Source organism: Stegodyphus dumicola, chromosome 7 (genome assembly GCF_044657685.1).
Source record: "Stegodyphus dumicola isolate Sdum_Otavi_A_Nest chromosome 7, ASM4465768v1".
NCBI lineage: Eukaryota > Metazoa > Arthropoda > Arachnida > Araneae > Eresidae > Stegodyphus > Stegodyphus dumicola.
The window spans coordinates 136175393-136198664 of record NC_140774.1 but is presented as its reverse complement, the minus strand read 5'-3'; the positions used below and the strand labels follow the sequence as shown (position 1 = coordinate 136198664).

The following is a 23272-nucleotide window of genomic DNA, read 5'->3' as shown; positions in this document are numbered from 1 at the left end:
AAAACACAAGGTAAAACTAGTGCACATATTTTCGATTTTCTTTTTGGTTTAGACATTTACACTCTTCTCGTTGAACAGACAAATATGTACGCTCAGGAAAAAAATGCCCAGAATTTATTGCATCTGAAGCCTATATGAGAAAATTTATTGGAATATTATTGCTTACAGGATATCATTCTTTACCTCAAGAAAAAATTTATTGGTCTTTTGATAGGGACATTTCTATTCCTGTTGTATGAGAATTGATATCACGTTTGCAGTACAGGAATATGAAGCAGAATTTGCGTTTGACAATAGTTAAATTGACAATACTGATAAATTATATGAGGTGAGACCGTATCTAAATTTACTAAATATCAGCACTTTTTACTACTGGAAATATAAAGTCTGTTTTAGATTTCAGACGCGAAAATGCATTATTTCTTTTGTAAACGCCTATTGAGAGTGTAGAATTAGCAAGAAATAGATCAGCAACAGGAAGACCTAGTCAATTCAGCATTCAAAAACCATTGCATGAAGATGGTAGACATTTTATCGTAAAGTCCGTTGATAACAAAAGACTTTGTTGTAAAGAGTACCACAGCCAGACTGTTTATAGATGCAAAGTATGTAATGTAGCTTTACATCATGATTGTAATGAAGCTTTTCATGCTTGAATCTTTCAAATGAAATAATTTGCATTTGTAAAAAAAATACAATGTATATTTTAATATTAAATTAATTACAAGTAAAGTGATTTGTAGATTTATAAAACGTTATACAGCTAAAACGTAATCCTGCGCTCCACTCAAAAGAAACGTCACACGAGTACAATCCTACTCACTTAAACATCCGTAGTCTTATTCCGCTGACGTTGCGCGAACGCAACACTCGCTTTTTCCACAGGTAAGAGCATTTTTTTTTATTTTCAATGTAAATTTATGTTATAAATGCTTAATTTAATATTTGTTATTATTTTCATTAGAAAAGAAACATTCCTTGTAGTTTTGGCGGCTAATGTGTTAAGACCGCTCTTAGCAAGAAGGAGAGAAACTAATTACTAGCCATCTCCGCGGGGCGGAGGTTGAGGTACACTTATCTGAGACGCTGTCCTGCGTTACCCTCCAGATTGTATCCGGCGAGAAGATCGACATCGACAGAAAAGTAAACGTTAACATCACATTCGGAAGTGCCGCCTTCCATCACACCAAACATAGCCTATGTGGCAGATATTACAGCTCGGATTGAATACTCTGATTGGATTTTCTAAAGAAATACAATTTTTCCTTGGACTTTAAAAGAAACGAACTGCATTTTGTCTCTGAGAACATAACTACTCGCAATTAACGGAGAAGAAGCTAAATTTGTTCATCAAATCATAGCTAAAGACGCTATCACAATACCCGCAAGAACAGAGTTTTTACTTCCCAGATCCATAGCCGAAAATATAAATTTCCGCTGCGGCATCATAGAATATCCCAACAACTGTAAAAGCTCGAAAGCAGACTAGTAGCATCAACACTCATCGACCTACCAAGGACCGTTATCCCGGTGAGAGTTGCCAATGTAACTGACAAGGCGAGAGTTACTAAGAAAGGTGAAGTGGTTGCTGCATGTAATCCTGTAAGTTGAAAGAAACAGTAACATCCCAGAATTAGTGTCTTCAAAGAGCATTCAATCAGAGTTATTGCAGAATGCGTAATTAAACGATGAAGAACGGAATGTTTCCGAACGTGTCATTCAAGATCTTCAAGCTGTTTTCCCCGCACGTCTTCTGACATAGGTCTAACCAGTTTGACACAGCATAGAATTGACCCCGGGAATCATTCACCAATCAAGCAACATCCAAGACGTCTACCAATTGCTAAACAGGAAAATGTAGGAGAACTTTTTAAAGAACTTACAAGAAAGCGATGTCGTTGAGCCTTCAACAAGTTCATGGGCATTCGCCATCGTCCTAGTCATTAAGAAAGATGGTTCACCTAGATTTGACTATCGGCGTTGACTATCGCCGGTTTAAGGAGGTTACAAAGAAAGACAGATACCCTCTTCCTAGAATTGACGTCACTCTGGACACTGTGTCTGGAAGCAAGTGGTTTTCGACATTTGTTCTAAAGAGTGGATATTGGCAAATAGAGATACATTCTGACGATCGAGAAAAGATAGCTTTTACTACGGGACAAGGAATTTGGGAGTTCAAGGTGATGTCGTTTGGATTGCGTAATGCACCAGCAACATTCGAACGCCTCCCTTGGAGACTGTTATGAAAGATCTTTCCTACGAAGCCTGTCTGATATACCTCGACGACATCATCGTCGTCGCAAAGAGTTTTGAAGAACATCTAGACAATCTTAGAAAGGTACTTCAGAAACTAAAGGAAGCCAATCTAAAGTTGAGTCCCGCTAAATGCAAATTATTCAGACAAGAAGTTACTCACCTCGGACATGTCATCTCTGCTGAAGGTGTGTGTACGGATCCTGAAAATGTGTCAGCCGTTAAAGACTGGAAACGTCCCGAAAATGTCCATCAGCTGAGAAGCTTTATAGAGCTTTGTACTTACTATAGGAGATTCGTGAAAGACTTCCATCGCAAAGCCCCTTCACAAGCTGACAGAGGGTAAGCAAACGTTCTTGTGGACAAAAGAATGTGAGGATGTATGTAACAACTTGAAGGAAGCTTTAACATCGGCTCCAATCCTGACGTATTCACAACTCGAAAGACCATTCATTGCTCTCAACACAGACACGAGCAATGAAAGTGTCAGTGCTGTTTTGTTCCAAGAAACAGATGGCCAAGAACCTGTAGTGGCTTACTGGAGCAAGTGCCTGTCTAAACCGGAGAGGAATTACTGTGTCACCAGGAAAGAGTTGTTCGCCATAGTTAAAGCCATAGAACATTTCCATCATTATATATACGGCAGAAAATTCCTTCTCCGCACGGACCGTGCCTCATTGGCCTGGCTTTTAAATTTGCACGAACCACGCTGCAGATGCCTTTTTCTTCATTGGGGAGGTCCTTGAACTTGGCGAAGAAAGATGATGGAATATTCGCCCCATTACTGCAGCCAAAAGGAGCGAAGAGGAGATTCTTCAGAGAAGAGGACTTTGCCGGATATTAGAAGTTGGCGAACATCCTCGTTCTGTAGTGCTGCTATTCAAGGCCAATGTCAGAGGTCACAAACCCCTCCACTGAAAGATGACGTAAAATCGCTAGCCACACTCGAGACGCAAGTCTAACATGGGCGGAAGCCTAATGGCTAAGAAATTCTACCCACCGAAGTAATCCCTCGTAGGACAAATGCATACTAGAGATCTCTGCGATAAGCGGTGCAGAAAATGAAAATTCAGCATGTGGTGCGTCGCTTGGCAAAGGAATTATGTGCGCAGTCTGTTCAGATAAGGAAATTCTGAAAATGGAATTTCAAAGCCGACAAATTTGGTCGATAAAAATATAGAACTGGTAAATAAAATTTTCATCACTATTAAACAATTTAGGTACTGTAAATTAAAACTAATATTTGACAAATTAAGTTGGATCAAATACACAATAATAAAAATGTTTCTTCTGAAATAAGGATGAGTAATCGTTACTAAATTTATGTTTCTCCAATACATAATTGACCTTACCACCAGAGTCAGAAAATATGTATTCATGAAAACGTTAACAGAAAGAGGGGTAAACGTTAAACAAACTTATTAAAATTAAATTAAACACCAAAATGTGTAACAAACAAAAAAAATAATTTTTATTAATTTTAAAAAAAATTTTAATTAATAAAATTAAATAACCTTATAAACTAACAGGGACAAAAAAAAACCAAAGTAAAAAAAAAATTAAATTTCTAAACAAAATTAAAAGTTAAACAAGTTCACATTAAGGATAAAAAGAAAACAAAAAAAAATTTAAACTTCCAAACTTAAATTCAACTTACAACCATTATTTAACCAAAACTAAAAATTAAATTAATAAACTTCACTTACTGACAAAACTGAATTAAGAAGCAAATAAAACTTATAACTTGAAATTTAGAAACAATTAATACATAACAGCGGCATTGGCCTGTGATGGGCTGAAGTGCAACTGAAGAAGAAGGAAGTGTAAAACAGACAAATAGAATTGAAATCAATAGCTCAAAATGAATTAATATCCAACTTGCAACTTAACTAAACATTTTGTACTTGTCCAAGCGCACTCTGATATAACAACTAAAAAGATAAATAGTCAGAATGTAGCGTTATCAGAGTAACTAATTTAAACAGGAAACTTGGGTGAATAATCCTTTCAAGCTATATTTCTCTTAGATGGAACCGAGGAAAACGCCTTTTTTTGCAATCGTAATCTAAAACTTCCTAACAGAGCTAAATCAAATTTAAACTCGCACAAGAGCTTTTCTTCACTTCACCAACCACATTGCACAAATTAAATACAGAATGAGTCAACTACCGGACTACAGGAATTTGAACCTGGAATCAACAATAACAATATATGTATGTGCGGGGTTAGATCAATACCAATAGCAGTATATTATTTACTATTTCGCCTATTACTTTAAATATTTTTTTTTTTTTTTCAGAATGCACAAAGCCCATGGGATTAGAAAATGGTTTACTTCTAGACAGCCAGTTATCAGCAACATCCAGTTACAGTTCAAGTTTCACCCCAGATTTTGCCAGAATGGGCTCAGATTCTATATGGGCTGCAGCTAATTTAAAGGATAGGCAATACTTGCAAGTATATAATTTATCATATTCTGTATCATTATTTCATCCTGATATTTGCTCTGGAAACTAACTTCTAGTGAAAGATCTGTTAATAATACATATCTAAAACTTTCATACTCCTATTAATATTATATCCCTTATGACACCAGTGATAATACGATATGTGCAGTATAAATCAAATTCTCTTATTAGAATTTGGAAGAAATACAAGACTGTTAAATAGACCCATTCTTTTCGACTGGAGCATTACTCTTTGCTCTGTATTTATATCCTAGAGACGTTCCTTTGAAACAAATTACTCATAGCAGAATAACTAACGTATTTTATTTCGAAATTCAGAAATCTGGAAAAGGTAAAGTTTTATTTATGTATTTAATTTGTTTTAATGACTAAGGTATGGCCTGCTATTTTAATAATATGCACTGTGTTCGCTAAAGTTCTTACTCGGCCCTTATTTCCGCAACCGTTGGTCGTAGACATATAACTCCTACAGAAATGTTTTAAATTATGCAAAGATTCAACGTTTTGGCATTTTTAAATTTAAAAAAAATAATTTTGTGAATATTACAAAATGTAACTTTTTATACATTTCTCAGATCCTTGTAACTATGTTTAGGAAAGTTTTACTCTCATTATAGCAAACAAAAATAAAAATTTGACTCCCAGACGTTAAAAATTGTCCGAGATATTTAATTTCAAAATCTGCGATTTCTGACTTCATATTCAATTTGTAATGAGAGGTTAATAAGTAAATTAGAATAAACTGTGGTTGATGTTCCCCCTTTAAATGTCATTCAATGATAGTTATTTTTATGATCTAAGACTGTCTTTAATTTATAATTTTATTACATCTTGTAAGCCGAAGCAATTTTCACACAATTAATTTATAAGGCTAAAAATGTGTTATTAGCATTTTCATGAAGTTTTATTACTTTAGAATCATAATTTGGTAACCGTGCAAAAAATTCATTAAAATGCAAATATTTTCGTATTTATTTAAAGAAATAATATTAGAGTCGACTACGTGCCCATACTGAAGCTTGTCTGTGTTTTCTAGAAGGTGAATTGTATAATATCATCTGAATAAGATCTCCATTTTGAAAAACAAATATTTTATTGATCAATACTTTTCAGAATAATCTGCATAGAAATACTAGGGAGGTAATCTAGTGATAGCAGAACCTTCTAATAATAGCAAAACCTTCCTTCGATATTTTAGTTACTTATAAATGTAAACATTTCTGTCTTCAAATAACGTAGGGCCCTTAAATATGATTCTTGATTTTAATATCGTGGCCAATTTTTGTCGGACGGGAGTCAAAATTTTTATGTTCTATTTTTTATGACCAACGCAAAATTTTTGTCAGTGTAGGTATAGATAAGTACAAGAGAAACATAAAAAGTTAGATTTCGTAAGCTGTACAAAATTACTTTCTTTAAATTTAAAAATGCCAAATCATAAATTTTTGCGTCATTTGAAACATTTTTGTAATTAGAAGAATATGTCTATCACCAACGGTTGCGCAAGGACTCTAGTGGACACGGTGTATAACAACAAAATTCATAATAGTGTAAAGCTGATTTTAATTTTATAGTTTAAATTCTCCATCCTTTTCCAATTTATTGGAAATTTTCAAAAGAATGTGAGAATATTTAAATATATACTGGATACATATTCACAGTATGTGAGTACATACTAGAAATATGCTAAATACATGCAGGTAGAAGAATGCTAATTGATGTGTAACTGACTTGAATTGTAGCGAACGTGTTCTTCGTTTGCTGGACCTAAAAGTCACTTGATCGCAATAACCGTGAAAAATGCTTTTAAATTGTTAACGATTTAGTTATTTAATGAACTCCCTATAATTATTTTAAATTATCTTAAGCAAGTTTAATTATCTTAAAGCAAGTTTTACACATTTTTCAAAATTTAGTTTACTGAGAGTGTTAATTTAGATGAGAAAGAAATAAAGCTGATAATTACCTAAAGTGTGCTGCATATCACTAGTTTCTAAAAGTTCTTTGTAGGTCCGTATACTCCTGCCTCCTTAGGCCGTCATCGTACATTTCTGAATTAAATACTTAAGTTTGTATTTGTATATTTAATCTGGCTGTTAACCGTAGTGATTCTATTTCTCCATTTTTCTGTGAAACCCAGGAATATTTAAAGACATTTTTAACTATTTTGTAAATAACTTCCATACCTATCATAAATTTATCAATTCCCATTCATGGAATAATTTTAACTGTAGTACTAAAATTTTGTGTTATTTCAAAGATTTCTGCATCAGCATTTTTGGCCTGAAAATTCTGCCTCGGAAGAAAACTACTCTGTTTCTCACATTGCCTTTAATCTTAAGTAATCCTCTTTGCTGAAACTTTCTGTCCGTTTCTTGTTCCCTATGGCTTAGTAATTTGATCTATCCTTTCGTTGCTGAATCTAACATTCAGAACGCTTAATAGATGGTGAGTTTTGCGATCGTGCTCTAGAAATTGGATAAGCTTAAATCATTCCTTATGTTGATCACGTTTCTTTAGTGTTCAGCCATACAATTAATCCACATCCGTCGGTACTCATTCATTAACTTTTCTTATTCAAGATCATAGTTACTTTCTTCTATTTGATCTTTTAGTATTTGCCTTATTCAGCGCCAGTTTCATTTTAGCATAAGAAATAAAAATCTGTTTGGAGTGTCCTTAACATTCGTCAAAATATAATGCAAATGTATATCGAAATGTGAACTTTTATTGCCGATTCTAGACATAAAAGTAAAAACGTTTCTTAATGTCTGAAGTTCTACAAAAATTAGTTATACTTCGCGATTTCTTTGCAAACGTGGGAAGTACGTTTTCTGAACTAAATAAAAGCATATCTTTTTTCCCATTAATGAAGGCAGATAATTTAATTTTTCTAATGTTACATGTTGTAATAAAGTATAGAAATATCAGTCAAGGAAAGTAAGATAGCTCAAAGATACACGCAAAAGCATTAAAGATAATAGTTTAGTTTTTCATTCCAGATTTTTTTTTTTTTTTTTTTTGGTTCCAATTGAACAGATTGTGAACAATTACAAATGTAACCCAGTCCATTAATCTATACAAGGCCGGATGTGTTGGTCTCTTTATTATGGAGGCACTTCGCCTTTCCTATGAAGGAATGGATAGCTACAACCTTGCCTTCTCCAGGATTCGAACCCAGGCCCTTCGGCATTGCAGTCAGCTTCCCTGACCACTATACCGACTGGGCGGCTCATTCCCGAAATTCGTATCATTAAAATATAACTATGCAGCAAAATAAAAAATTCACTTTTTAGCCTATGTTTCTGTTACAAATAAGACTGAGAAGATTTTTAATAAAAAAATCTGTGAATAATTCCCCTAAAATTTTTATTCTCTAGTACTACTGAAACGCTGTTGAAAAAATAACCTTGAGCTGGTTCTGAGTAAATTGTAATCTAATCAAACTTTATTCCATAAAATATTTCAAAAAAATTTAATATTCTTCATGTTGTTAGTTTAAGTGCAAGATATTCTAAGCCTATGCAATTGTTGCTAACTACAAAAACTAAAATTCTCTCATTGTACGGTATATGTCCGGGAGTTGGACTATCAGTAAGACACTATTAAGTACTGAAAAATATAGCACTTCATTCTATATTTTACAAATATTAAAGAAAGCATAGTATTTCAAAATTATTTCGAAATATATAACGACTTGACTTTTTAATTATTATTTACTACTACCACCACCACTCTTGAACAAAGCTGAGATCGCATAAATTTACGAGTGTTTAGAAAAAACTCAGTCAGCATGTTGGGGTTTTAATTTATGAATTTAATGGTTAATGTACGTATCCAAATGATCAGAAGTTTGTTGATGCGTGTTCATTGCACCAAGATATTTCCAAGATATTTTACTGTACATTTATTTGCAAGTCGTATGCCACCTGGCATGTTTACAAGCGTTATGCCTCCTGGCATGTACATGATAGACATATTCTGCCACCTGGAATGTGAATTGATACATCATACTAGTTTTCTGCCACCTGACAGATACGATGCAATTACCTCAATTAGCGGTAATACGCCCGACATTTTGGCGTGTCCGCTTCCCTTACGTTATGTAACGCAACTAACTTTTTGTGCAGTGCGCCCTCTGGGCACAAATCACCGCAATCACCAAGGAGGCCAAAAAATCCTCCCCCCCCCGATGAATTACATTCATCTTAATACAATCTTCAATATATGCAAACAAGTAAATGAAAAATATAGAAACTGAAAACATACAAAAACCTTCAAAAAGTATAAAATTACATGTTACACTTACCAATCTTCTAGCAAGACATCTTATATCTTACTATATTGAAACGTTAACTATGAGGGTTAAACTAGAACAAACAAATAAAATTATTAGTACAATAAGAAATAAAAAAAATAATAAAACATATTCAATGTAAACCAAACACTTAAGTTAATGTTCTTCAACTGGTAAAAGACACAGTTTGGTAATAGGACGTTTAATGTCCCCGTGCACAGTTTTTAGTCTAACCACTCGGACATTATTGTCTCTTCCAGGAAACACTTCTATTACTCGCCCGAGTTTCCAACGTAATGAAGGCATATTATCTTCTTTAATGAGAACCAAGTCATTTAGGCGAATATTTCTGCTAGGCTGTATCCATTTGCTACGTTGCTCTAGTTGGCACAGGTACTCTTTAGACCACCGCTTCCAAAACCCTTGGAACATCTGCTGTGTTAGTTGCCATCTTTGCAATGGAGACACTCGTACTGCGGTTAAATCTTGTTCCGGAACAGCTGTTAAAGTAGTCCCTATAATAAAGTGTCCAGGAGTCAAAGCTGTCAAATCATTGGAGACCGGTGTTATTATCACTGGAGACCGGTGTAATTACATCATACTAGTTTTCTGCCACCTGATAGATACGATGCAATTACCTCAATTAGCGGTAATACGCCCGACATTTTGGCGTGTCCGCTTACGTTCTGTAACGCAACTAACTTTTTGTGCAGTGCGCCCTCTGGGCACAAATCACCGCAATCACCGAGGAGGCCAAAACAGTTAAAAATACTTTGCTTCTTTACATACCACCTACTTTTCTCTTGCGTACCACCACTTTTAACCCTGATTTAGACTATGACAGCAAGCATAAGATAATGCGATAATTCCCCACAGTACTGCCCTCGCCGTTTAAAAGATATCTGGAAAGAAGCACGAGTCTCAATCAACCAGATATTCTTCCACAATACATCTCGTACGTTTGATGTCTACTTATGTCTATGGTTCTGGAACTCCTTCAACAACAGTTTCATTTAGAGTCCCTGCACTTGATATTCTGCCTGCATGTTCTGACGGTCCAGCAAAATCAATTTCACTTGAAGATCTTTTCTTTGTGACAGTATTCCGTTTCAGAAGCAATAAAATTTACTAACTATTTTTGTACAAATCTGTTATCATTGTCATAAATTTTGTCATCATCTCCAATTTCTTCGTTATTACTAAGCACTGGTATTGAAAACCATATTTCATCAACTAACTAATCATCTTTTCGCATCCAAGTCCACTAAATGAAAAATCATTTTTCACGATATAAATTTTTTCAATACTCAGTGTGTTATACTTTGCTGTAGAAATATTCATAAGCCATGCATAAAAACACGAAACCAGCGGGAAATTCGTGAGCAGTGAGCAGTCAACTTATATACTTCTACCGTTATACACTGAGTGAATGCATGATTATTCTTAATAGCAAGACAGAATTTTATACACCCAAAGTTTTAGTCATGTACAAAATTTTCGTTTTCCATTCCTGTCTATTCCTTAGATATATATATATATATATATATATAATACCAAAATAATTTTTGAAACAGCAAAAATCACGCCACTCCTGAAGTACGTTATGAATATCATGCAAAAAATAGTAACAATGTCTACTAAACCATCAGCTACATTTGTATACAGGTAAAACATCTCATGACATCTATGCGTATAATTAAGAATTAAAGTGTAATTACTACATACTTAAAACACATATGAACACTCCTCACTGATACAGAATGTCTCTGAATGAAAATAAAGTTAGGTAATGTAAGTTAATGTTATCAAATAATAGCACCATGCAGTGCTTATTTAAGTATTAGAAATTATGCGAAGGAAATTGTCGATAGCTTAGCGTGTATAAACAGCATAAATGCTTGAAAACTGAAGTGATGGTAGCTAATTTTAATAGGAATCCAGTTTTACAATATTATTTCCCTTCTTTTATTTTAAGATTACATCCTAATTATATTTAATCGAAAAACTGGGTAACCTTCCTGGAGTACCAAACAAGTGCTCCTCCCAACTTAGTATGCTTCTATTTTTCCGAATTTCCAGATTTTGAATGCTTATGTTTCCTTCTTGCTTTTTCGGTAAACATTCATTGGCTAACAATATAAAACTGTTATTCCTTATTTATTTTTGTGTTGACATATCATTAAACGAAAATGTACTTTTGTTACAATCATAAAATGCACGTCTGCGATGTCATCATCATACAATGATTTGTAGGTGCTTTATCTTTTGCCAAGATACTTTATACGACGATGTTATAAAATTGCGAACTTTCTACACCGCTAATTTGCATTTATAGTATAGATGACTGAAAGTACAAATACAGGCGAGATTCACTTAATAACGTGCTAATTAAAATAAACTTCAGACCTTAACTATTTTTACAGCCTTTTAACCATTTTATCGTGCAATATTTTTATTAATAATTCTAAAATTTAATAGCGAGCTAATTAAAATAAACTTCAAACCTTAACTATTTTACAGACTTTTAATCATTTTATCGTACGATGTTTTTCTTAATAATTCTAAAATTTAATTTTTCTCTTTAATTTCGATTGAGCATGGTTCAGCCAATAGGCTTAGACACCGCAAAATATCAAAACATTTCAGCTGCTAAGTTGAGGTGTAATCTTCATACTTTTTTAATGTTATTTCATGCGACTGCAACACTTTTCTTTGTTATTTAAGGTTGATTTCCTGGATGAGCAAAACGTGACTGGAATTATCACAAAAGGAAGGGAAGATATACCTCAGTGGGTTACCGCTTATACTGTTTCTTACAGCAATGATGGAATTGTATGGAATCCCATAAAAGGAGATGATGGCACCAAGAAAGTAAGTTTTAATTAACCTTCTTCGCTTTTGCCCAACTGGAAACTTTTCATAATTCTTAAAAAAATCTGTTAAATCAGTTATTAATAATCATTAAACTGATTAATTTTATTTGAATATTTAATAAATAAACTGTAATAGTAAAGCTGGATTAAATATACTGAAGAAATAATATTCCAGAAATATGGTATATTTATATACCGCCTTTGAATTACTTTATAAATAATGTTCTTTTGTTTTCTCAGTGAAGTTAAAATTACTGAAAATAATTTTACTAATCAATTTAACATTATTTGCTCGAGTTAACACGTGGTTTTCGAGTAAATCCGAATTTAATAGGTTTTTTTTAAGTAAAGTCTTTCCCGAATGTGTAACATTCTTTACCTCTAATTACAAAATGAAACGTAGTACTGGATGGAGAACTAGCATAAATGCGGATATACTTTTAAAATTATTATTGTATAAGTACAGATAGAAGCTAGGACAGCACCTTTTAGTATCATAGGTGATAGAAGTATTGTTGTACCTAGTAATTTCTAAGCTTCCAACCCAGCTCGAAATTCCAAGAGAGAACATCCCGGGGGTAGGCAAGGGCCCTTCAAGGCCAAGGGACCTCTACTAGTCTCTCGAGAGGATTTTTGGCTCGCCGTCTATTTTGAGTGCTGACGTGCCGCATAGGCACTATACGCTTACAAACATCCATGCCGTCTTTGGGGTTCAAACCGAGGCACTTCGGACGGCTTTTAGCGATAAAACCACTATCATAAAAAGGCCAGCCGCAAAAAAAAAGTTGTATAAAAGGTTGAATGAAATTTATATATCATTATTAGCCTGAAAAAGTAGAAATTTCATCTGAAATCCCCAGCGTATTTGGTTGATGATATACTTAACATTCGCAATCTCAACACAATGCTTTTGTTTTTTTAATTATCTTTATATTTATTACTTTCTTTTAAACTAAAAATATTATTTAATATTCACCTAATGAACTTGAAACTTGTGATTGATCATTATAACAAGAACTTGTCAGTTTTGGTCTAATAGTTGATGGACGAACAGGCAAATCATCACTAAGATTCACCAGACTAGATCTTTAGATTATGCTATTTTTATTGCATAAAATATAATGTTAACAAATAGTGGCCTGGTTTAGCTGAGCGCCGCTTAAAATTTTAAATTATTGATGATTCTACAACTATTGCATGCAGATTAACTAAAGGCATAAAGCCTTTAACCGGAATATAAGAACAACATAATCACGTTTAGGGCAGAAAGCCACAATTTACTAGCATATAAGGAAAAAAGTGAGCTTATGTTTATAGTATATATATCTTGCTCAGTTAGCTAGTATATACGTATATATGAGAAGAGTTTGATGTATTATCTTCTAGGAAAAGCTGGAAAGAAATATTTTTCAAATTAGGAAACAGAAAAAATATAAAAATGAAAGCTCATAAATGAATAAATATTGTTATTGATTGGAGATTGTTTTACTTTTTAAGGGGAACAAATCAATCTTCAATCAGTTAACAATAATCAAAATAAGCGAGAGTGATAATAAGTAAGACCACTGATATGTCTTTTTTCTCTGGTAAAAATCAAAAGTCAAGAACCAATTAGAAAAGCAAAGAAAATGAACATATATTCAGTTATTCTGTTTGATATACATATATACGTTTGGTTAGGTTAGGTTATTTAACTACGGCAAAGCCTCGAGGGCCATCTGCCTAAGGGGAGTGATGCCTTCGTGGAGGACTTTCTATGGGAACTGGCTCGTATACACGTTACACATGGGGAAAACCACGAAAACGCCCATGCAGCCAACCCGTTCGCGGGATTCGAACCTCGGACCGAACTACCAGTATTCAGCGACTGTACTGCTCGGCCACTGGTGGGCCACATATATACGTTTGGTGCTGCCGATTGCAACATAATGCAGTTGCACAACTACATACAAAATTTCAATGTTTTGCTGTTAATAAGAATAAACTCAAATTATTCTATTGTAGTAAAAGTTATCCCAGCTGTTTAATTATAAGCTGGAAAGAAATATTTTTCAAATTAGGAAACAGAAAAAATATAAAAATGAAAGCTCAAAAATTCTGAGTTATGCAAGATACATGCATACGTATATACGTACATACAGACGTCACAAAAAATTTCTTCTGAGTCCCTTTGAATCCGTTTTGAAAAACATAATCCTTCGCGATTACAATACGTGCTTTCCTTCGTATAAGGAGATAAAAATGGCTTTATTTTATTCTGATATTTATGGTTGTCTCAAAGTTTTCCCTTACACTGGAAAATATTTATTAATAACTTGCTCCTATATAGCCTTTTTTTTTCTTGAACCTACTAATATTGTCATTAAAAGTCCCTTTATACTATCCTAGAAAATTTTCTCTTATTAAAAATAACGGTACTGAAATAACTTCGAGAACTTGCTTGTGACGACAAGAATTTAATTACATTAATGCTTGGATTCTCTCCAAATTCAATTTCCAGACTATCGGCTCACCTAACAACAAGGTCATTATCCAATTCTTTGAGGCCCTGTTTCTGGTCTTTAATTCGTAGATAATTTGCACATTCTTTTTCAGAATAGTTTCTTATCTATCGGCTGGACTGAAAGAACGTGAAATTTCACGCTTAAGAGCATGATTCGTATGTTCTAAAACTACAAATAAATAAATCTCTAGCAACTAATTCTAGTTGGTTCCTCAACTACACCTTCAAATTCAGTTGGGATAAAAAATTAAAAAATATTTCCATTTACTTAATTAAAATTAATTGAAGTCTTTCATATTAGCAAAATTTACCTACATTTTCGATGATATTAAACTCAATCCCGTTTTTCTCTGTCTTTCAAATCTCCAGTATTTTAGTTATCTATATAATATTTATGATATTTAATAACTAGTCTTTCCAAATCTATATTTTACCCATTCATTTCCTTTCTATGGCTCTTTGTTCTGCCCCCGTCTAAATATGTTTTATTTCTGAAGAAGAGAGAGGCACACATGTAGAGAGGCATGGTTCCAGCACCAATGGTGCAAAAACGAAATTCGTTTAAAATATTTCCATGTAATTTAAGACTAGAAAATGAACAAATCAAGATATTCTGTTTTCAATCCTCGCTGGATGATGATAAAAGCATGAAATTATATGGTACTTTGCACTTTTAAACAAATTATACTTCGCTTTAAAAGATGTTTCACAAACTGACCCAGTCCCTGACTGAGAACTGCTTTGACTTTTGTGAGAGACTCTTAGGGTTGCACGGTAAGCATATCCTTTTTTAGGGCAGTTAAGCCAGCGATTGTACAGATTCTGGACTCTCGACTTTCTCGATGCCATCCACATCAAAACGTGACGAATTTTTGAAGGACCCCAGATTCAGGAAAAAAAGTGAAAGCAAAAAAAGATAACGCTGTTCCGTAGATGTAAATTGCGAATGAGGAAGGAACCCGTAAGGTAAAAATACAGAAATTAATGCAGGACTACGGAGAGGAAAAGTATAGCTGCTTTTACGGGAATTCGGAACTGAACACCTGATGTGCCAGAGGAAGTTTGAAGAACGATTAAGAGCTGCTAAAACCCCTGAAGAAGTGGGCAATCTCGCGATGGAGTATGCAAAGAAAACTTCCAAGCTGAGCAGCAAAAAAACAGCAAACAGAACAAAACGCCAATTTCCCTGAAAACGAAGATAATTGGATTTCCCCCAAAAAGACTGCTAAAATTCAAGAAAAGACAGTTCCTATGGAGATACCGCAAGAGAACCGCCTCCATAGATTGTATTCTCTCAAAACGAAATTGATTGGGTGAATTTGGACGAAATGTTCACGATACACAGTGCAGAAGCCCATTATTCCCAAATGAGGGGAAACTCGATTTTTGTCTGCACCAAGAACCTGACTGACTACAGTTTGATGAGTGAACTCCTTTTAGAGAAAAAGATACCCTTCCATTCCTACCAGTTTGAATTTGAAAAACTGATACGCGTTATAATGAAGAATCTCCCAGCTGCTATTCAAGAAGATGCCATAGTTTAAGACATGAAGTTCAGGAACTTCCCTATTTTAAAAGTGAAGCAGTTTTTCCAAAAGTCATGAAGGAAATAAAATCAAACTCCTCCTTAAACTCAAAAGAAACCCCGAAGGAAATAAAATCCACCAGCTAAATAAAATGTTCAGCTTTAACATCGTGATTGAAAAATTAAACCCGAAGAAAAGACCAGTCCAATGCTACCGCTTCCAGCAGTTCGGACACTCTCAATACTGCTGCAGAACCCTGTGAGATGCGTGAAGTGTGGAAACCAACATAGAAGCAACGAATGCAACATGAAGCCTGAGGACAAACCTAAATGCACTTTCTGCGGACTCTGCAATGTCAGCAGCTATAGAGGCTGCAATGAGTATAAAAAAACATTCGAAAGAAAAACAATCCTCCCCAACCCAAAGTTCCAGAATTTTGTGAAGAAAACTTCCCTAGTCCCAAGACTGCCGAAATTCCAGCGCAGAAAAATCCTAGCCAAGCTACATACAGTGATAAACTAAAAGGCAAAATCACTCCACCCCCTAAAGACCTCAGCGACGCGATGAAATGGCTTCAGGATGAAAAGATAAATTCGTTTCTAACGTCCATAATCTCATATATTGACAAAATCAGATCAGCAAAGAATTCTGCAGAGAAATTAAAAACAGACTTTCAAGCGGCTGTGTTGCTCATCAACTTCGCGGAATCCGAAGATTAGGAATGAATTAGCACTCCCCATTTGACAGACCAGTAGCGACGCAGGAAGTTTCATTTATCTCTTCTACGTCTTAGGAAGTCTAGCTTCTTCTCTGGAGGTCTTATACGCAAGGCTCGTATCTAACATCATGTGAGAATTCTTTCTGAGAATTCTCTGCTAACACATTTAATGTTGTGGTAAGAACGTCCTGCCACTTCTCCATGAGTTATACACAGGATGAGGCTTTTACCCTAGGCGCCTGTTTTCCATGTGCTTCGCACCATGCTTTTACTACTCACAACAACAAAACGAGTACGGGGGATGACCACTGGATTCACTTCTCGTTTAAAGATCCTATAACGGAGGTTTTAAGCATGAAATCCATGATTAGTGGATAATATCTAATTGCGATATATCGAAAAAATACGTAAAGGAAATTATTTCAGCGTCATTCTAAAATCGTTCCGTTTATGTTATAAGGTATTTCAACCACCTTCTTGGCATGTCTTCGTGGTGTGGTGGTCTGATACTGGGCCGGTATTCCAGAGGTCCGCGGTTCGATTCCCGGCGAAGGCGTTGCTAATTTTTCATTTTGTCTGCTTCCCAAAACACCCAATGTCTTTACAATGTGATTACTCCAGCTACATTTAAGCTCAACTATGAGTAACCTGATTACCGTCCTTTGATAAAATTAAGACCGGGTCTTCTATGAAGTTTTACTCTAAAATTCGTATTAGGGATTATTTTAGAGATATATTGTAGTTTCTAATGCAAAACAATTACCATTTATCCATTTATAACAAGCAACATATATTTATATGTTCCATAATGTGCAATTATTAACTTAGTTCCGTAATCTACAGTTATTAACTCATGTACAGAAACGTACATTTATTCAAACGGAGTCATCTTTTTTGGACCATCGTCATATAGGTCCAAACTTCGAACTGTGGCTTGAATTTTTTGAAACTCCACTTTTTTAAGAACCATTGACCTTAGTTTCTCATATTAAGCAATATAGCCCTCCTTAAATAAGTACTAGTAGTTCAAGTAGCATGCTTGCAGTGAGTCAACATCACAGCTTTCTGATGGATGGCCGATATTTTAACTGTTATAACCAATATTTTGACAGTTGTTAATAATTCTATCCCATGAATTCTTGACTCGAGTCATCCACGAAAATCTAGGGATTACTAATCGATTGCGCAGTCCACAAAGTTGTCTTGGAACTCTCTACCGTTAATCTTAAACCTCTGAACGTAGTACGGCTAAGAACTATTAAAACTAAATCATCGCTCTTCATCTTTCAAGCTCAGGTGCTAACCACCTAGAATATTAATAAGGTCTACAAAGCTGTTGTTTATTGAAATATTAAGATTCTGGAGATAGGAAATCATTCTTACGGGTGTCATTATTTGATCTATTCTCCTTTCTGAAAAGTCCTTTATGTCTTAAAAATGGTGAGTGCTGGCTGAATCCTAGACTAGACTAGCATACCTTTTTATCCCATCCCACAAAATAAGCGATTGCATCGTTCGAACTACTTTCTTATTGCTTGTGTGCACCAGCCTTTATCAGTTTTAAGAACATAAATAACTGAAACATGTTCATTCTTATATTCTTTATCCGTAATGAAGATTAGAGTAGGGACTTTCCATTCGGATGAATAGCCAAAATATAAGTAACCTGTGCACTTTCTTCACGAGTCGAAGATATGTAGATTGGCGATGCATCACTTCATCAATTATCGTTTGAGTTTCTTGACCCATAAACACCGCAATTTATCCATAGCAGTCATGTTGGTTGTTTGGTATTTAGGAAAGTGGATGCCATCATCAAAAAAAAACATGAGAAGCAAGTACGCGTTTAATAACTTCAATATCTAACTATTTGAAATATGTTCTAATTATTTTCAAAGACAGTATATATAACTAAAAAAAAATCATTCATCCAGTATTGAGAAGTTTTAATCTCAATTTTAAACTTGCATATTATAAAACCTGTTTTTACCCATAAACGTTTAGCTTTTCAAACGCCGGCTACTCACATTTAAATGTCAAACCACGATTATTTTATTTCTAACAAAATGATGGGTAGATGTTTTCCGTAATTTGAATTTTCTCTTGGAATAAATTAAATAGTTAAGACACAATAACACGCCGAATAAATACTAATTCAGAAGTCAAACAACAAAAATCAGCGTTATACCTACAAAATTTTCACAGGACTAGTTTCGATGGTTTTACCGAACCATCATCTTCAGCTGCAAAACCGCAAATGAACAAGATAGGAAATAATGATTAGATAAGATAAAAAAGCCTGGACAAGAATAAGCAAGTGGCGCCATCTGTTGGCGAAACCAGAACTAAAACATAATAATTGTTTTTTGTTGGTTTTTGTTTTTGTTTTTGTTGGTTGTTTTTTCTCCCATCAATAAAATTCCAACTTCTATACTCAAGGACCCCATTCCGGATATGAATTCCTGGGGTATTTATAGGATTCCTTGCCAGTATGGTTTAATTTACATTGGCCAAACTAAGAGAGCCTTAAAATTTCGCGTCAAAGAACATGAGGCATATGTTAGAAAAAAGGAAACACAGAGGTCTTCTGTTGCTCAACATTGTTGGTCCGAAAATCACACTTTCAATTTTTCTGCTGCCAAAATTATTCAAAAAACATCTTCCATTGGAGAACTGGATTTTCTAGAGGCATTTCACATTCATAAAAATCTTTCTGTTCTAGTTAACGATCCTAATTCCAATCCAAATTTGCCTTCGGCTTTTAGAGAAATTATGTTTTAGTTCTGGTTTCGCCAACAGATGGCGCCACTTGCTTATTCTTGTCCAGGCTTTCTTATCTTATCTAATCATTATTTCCTATCTTGTTCATTTGCGGTTTTGCAGCTGAAGATGATGGTTCGGTAAAACCATCGAAACTAGTCCTGTGAAAATTTTGTAGGTATAACGCTCATTTTTGTTGTTTGACTTCTGAATTAGTATAAATTAAATAGTACAAGTGTAGGAAAGATTCAACTTAAAATCTATTGTGTTAATTATAATAAATTTTACACATGTTTTGAATTATAGAATTAAACATGTTTGCTTTATCTAGATAAGTTAAATGTCCCGTTCGATGTATCGAAACTGCTAGTCTTGTAGGTACATGAGAACATAAAGATTTTTTTTCTCTTGAAGAATAAAGCCTTTTTTAAGTTCCTCTTGAAAGCGATAATTTTACAAGACATTTATGCCAATTTAGATTTCTTTTTATTTCATAGTTTTACAGTTTTATAAGTGAAAATTTCTCCGAGGTTAAAAATTTGAGAGTGCTTGATTTAATGTATGCAGATGAGTAGTCCAAAAGATTAAAATGCTAATAATGTCGACAGCTGTCACGAAGTTCCAGATATTAAATAAATAGTAAATTTTCCTACATTTTCTTAAACTCTAATACTTTAACCTTTCCCATTCTTTTAATCTTTTAGTTAACATTCTTCCTTATAAGGTAAAAACATAATACGTATGCAATTCTGTTACCAATATCTCATTAATTATAAAGTGAGTAAATTTTTTAAGCTATGCTAGTCGTCTTCCTTTAAAAAGCAATCAGAGCAAGTTTAATATGTTAAAGGTTATAGCTTCAAAGCATAAAGAAGAATCCTCAATTTCGTCTGCATTATTTATGAAGCTAAATGAAACAAAGTAACGAATACCTCATTTCCTTTTGTACTTTGATTAAACTCATTTAAATTTAATTTTGCTATCCGCCTTCAGCCTTTCTACGAAAAGGAAGAATTGTTCTTTACTTCTTTCTTTTTCTCCCAACCCACAGCTTGACAAAATGGTTTAATTTAGGAACTATAGAAGTGGTTATTCAGTAAAATTCAACTATTACGTGTTCTTTGGTAAATCTTTTTTCCCCTTTTTAATTAAATTACTGATAAAAATTGTGAAACGTTTTGCTTTGAATCAACAACTGCTAGAGATTAATTAATAAGAAAATTACCAATGAAATTCTTCTTGAAATGCGAGATGGCTTAATTTAGCTAAATAGAAGATTAAAGTTACAAATTAATTGGCTGTCAGTGATTTTATACTATACTAATTTAAATTTGTTGAATGAGTAATTTCAACGTTGTTCAATTTTAAAGTAATTCAATGAACTTAAGATCGCCTACACCACAGGTAATTAATTAAAATTAAAAGAGGCCAAACAAATCATAAGCATTACATTCAGAGAACCAAAGCTGAACATTATTATAACTGTTTCCTAGATTTCAGTTTTAAAAATATACAGTATGCTGAAGGATCATAAACTTCTTCACATATCAGTGATTACAATGAAATATTACAAATTTATTTCTATTCAGTTTCGACTCATACAGTAAGCATATTGAAAAAATGTCTTGAATACAATTATAGGTATCTTCCCATGTTGTATTAAATCTGCTCTACTGAAGGATCACATATGTAGTGTTTCTTATTATACGTAAATAATTTATGTTTAACTGTTACCGGAAAGCTCTTGCCTGGATTGGAGCGTTTAAGCAGTTACATCAGATAATCGGGGTGAAACATTTCAACTACAAAATACCAAACCCCAGTAATTACTTTCCCCAACGTACCTAATGACTAATAAATTACCATTTATTCTTAATAAATTTTTTCTATTTAATTAATATACCTGTAAAGCATTAATGTTTATTGTATAACTTGTAAAATACCAATATTCTTGTAATTAGTGGCTCTTATTGAATTCAACAAACTGTAAAGCCTCAGTTGTTTCTCTAATTTACCTCAGCAGAGGCCGATTGACTATGAAGGCTGAATATTCAGGATGGATGAGCAGGATTTTAATCATTTGCCTATAACAATAGGGCCAGTTTTCCTTGAAAACTCTCCATGAAAGTATCCCTCTCTTTAGACCTTATGTGTTCTTACGTTCTCAAAAAATTTAACTTCTGCTAATTATTTGATCAATTATAATTAAATAACTCAATACCAATATTATCTAATTAATTAAATAATTTAAGCAACAGTAAAGTAGCAATCCTTTCTCGTAAAGCAGCAATGCTTTCCTAATTAATGTCTTAAACAAACCTGTAATGATTTTCGAAGTGCTAATGCTTTCAGTAATAAAATTTTAATTATAATTCTTTTCAATCCTGTTAAAACTCTGATGAGGCTTTACGCAAATGTTAATACTTGTAGACTGTTGTGCGTGACGACAATGCCTATTAAACATGTGGCTAAACATTTATTTCGTATTTGCCACTGATTACAAATTTGTTTGTAACTTCCAACACCGCAATTTATTTTTAGAGATGATTTGAAGTGAACAACAGGATTTGTCAATATTTCAAAATTATAATAATATTTTCAAACTTATTCGAATACATGATTAAGTTAAAATCCGATTGTTATGCTGTAATTCTGAAATTATTTGGTAATCTTGTATTACGCAGTCGATATTTAGAATTTCATTTGATGATTTCGTAACGAAAATGATTTCTCGCAACATAATTATTGTCAAATATACAGCATTATTTAAAAGCCCATTCTCCTAGAAATAGATATAATTTTTTCCGAGAGAATTTAGACAAATTATATGTTAATTGTACTATGTGTTAAATCATGTCGCACTTCTCCTGCCACTAACTGAACTTCTGTATAACACCTAGCATTATATTTGAATAGGTTATTAGAAAACACCATTTCCGTATGAAATATTTCAAAATATTCGATCTTCAAAATAAATTTTGAAATAAGCTTTTCTGTGTGGTCACTCTTTAAATAAAAAAAAGAGTAACACACTGACTACTATAAATATATTTCCTTAATTACTAACATGTTCTTAATTACGTGATTATTATTTTTTATGAAATTTGTGAAAAAACATAAATAAGATTCTGATATTGAAGGAAATTTTATAGAAATATCCATGAATTTAAATTTGGGAATTTTTAAGCAGAATTCATCGATGCAAAATGTTCATTAATCCTAAAAAGCGTAGGTTATTACCAGGATTTATGCTTCTGTTTTTAGTTCAACATTCTTTTTACTATATAAGTTTTAGCTGTCCCCAGACTGATGTGAAAGAGTTTGATTGTAATGTACGAAAACATAAAATGTTACTAAGTACTTGACGAAACATGTATGGTAACCATAAAAAGGACCTAGACTTGTCTGCTTACTGGATTAGAGTTAGTTTCTATGTAGAGTCATTAGGTTTTTTGAAGCAGGAGACATAAAAAATTAGCAATGCCCTCGCCGAGATCGAACCTGGAGCTCTCGAATACCCGCCGAGTGGGCTACCGGTTACACTCCGAACGCATGTTGGTAAGATCAAGAGAATATGAATTATTGTCCACCAGCTTTTCTTCGGGCGGCACTGTAGAGTTATTAGATTATATTGAAGCAAGAGACAGGAAAAATGAGCAATGCTGTAGCCAAGACTCTAACCTGGACCTCTCAAATACGCGCCGAGTGTATGCTGGAAGAAGGGACGAATTAATTAAATAATTAATTCGAAGACGAATGCATGCTGGAAGAAGGGAGAAAATAACTTATAACTATTAGAGAATTAATTAGAGTTAGTTACTTTACACGGGCCGTTAAAAATTCCCAGAATAGTAACTATAATTAGTGTAGCTTA

General features: G+C 33.7%; 1 protein-coding gene across 3 annotated transcripts in view; it reads left to right on the top strand.

Moving 5' to 3' along the window:
• LOC118189478 (hemocytin-like) overlaps positions 1–23272 on the top strand; it is a 728690-nt gene that overhangs the window by 453555 nt on the left and 251863 nt on the right. For all 3 annotated transcript variants that reach the window (XM_085820839.1, XM_085820840.1, XM_085820838.1), the window contains exons 55-56: positions 4553–4710; positions 11743–11889. In XM_085820839.1, coding sequence (XP_085676965.1) covers positions 4553–4710; positions 11743–11889 — 305 coding nt within the window. The remainder of the gene's footprint in view (positions 1–4552; positions 4711–11742; positions 11890–23272) is intronic.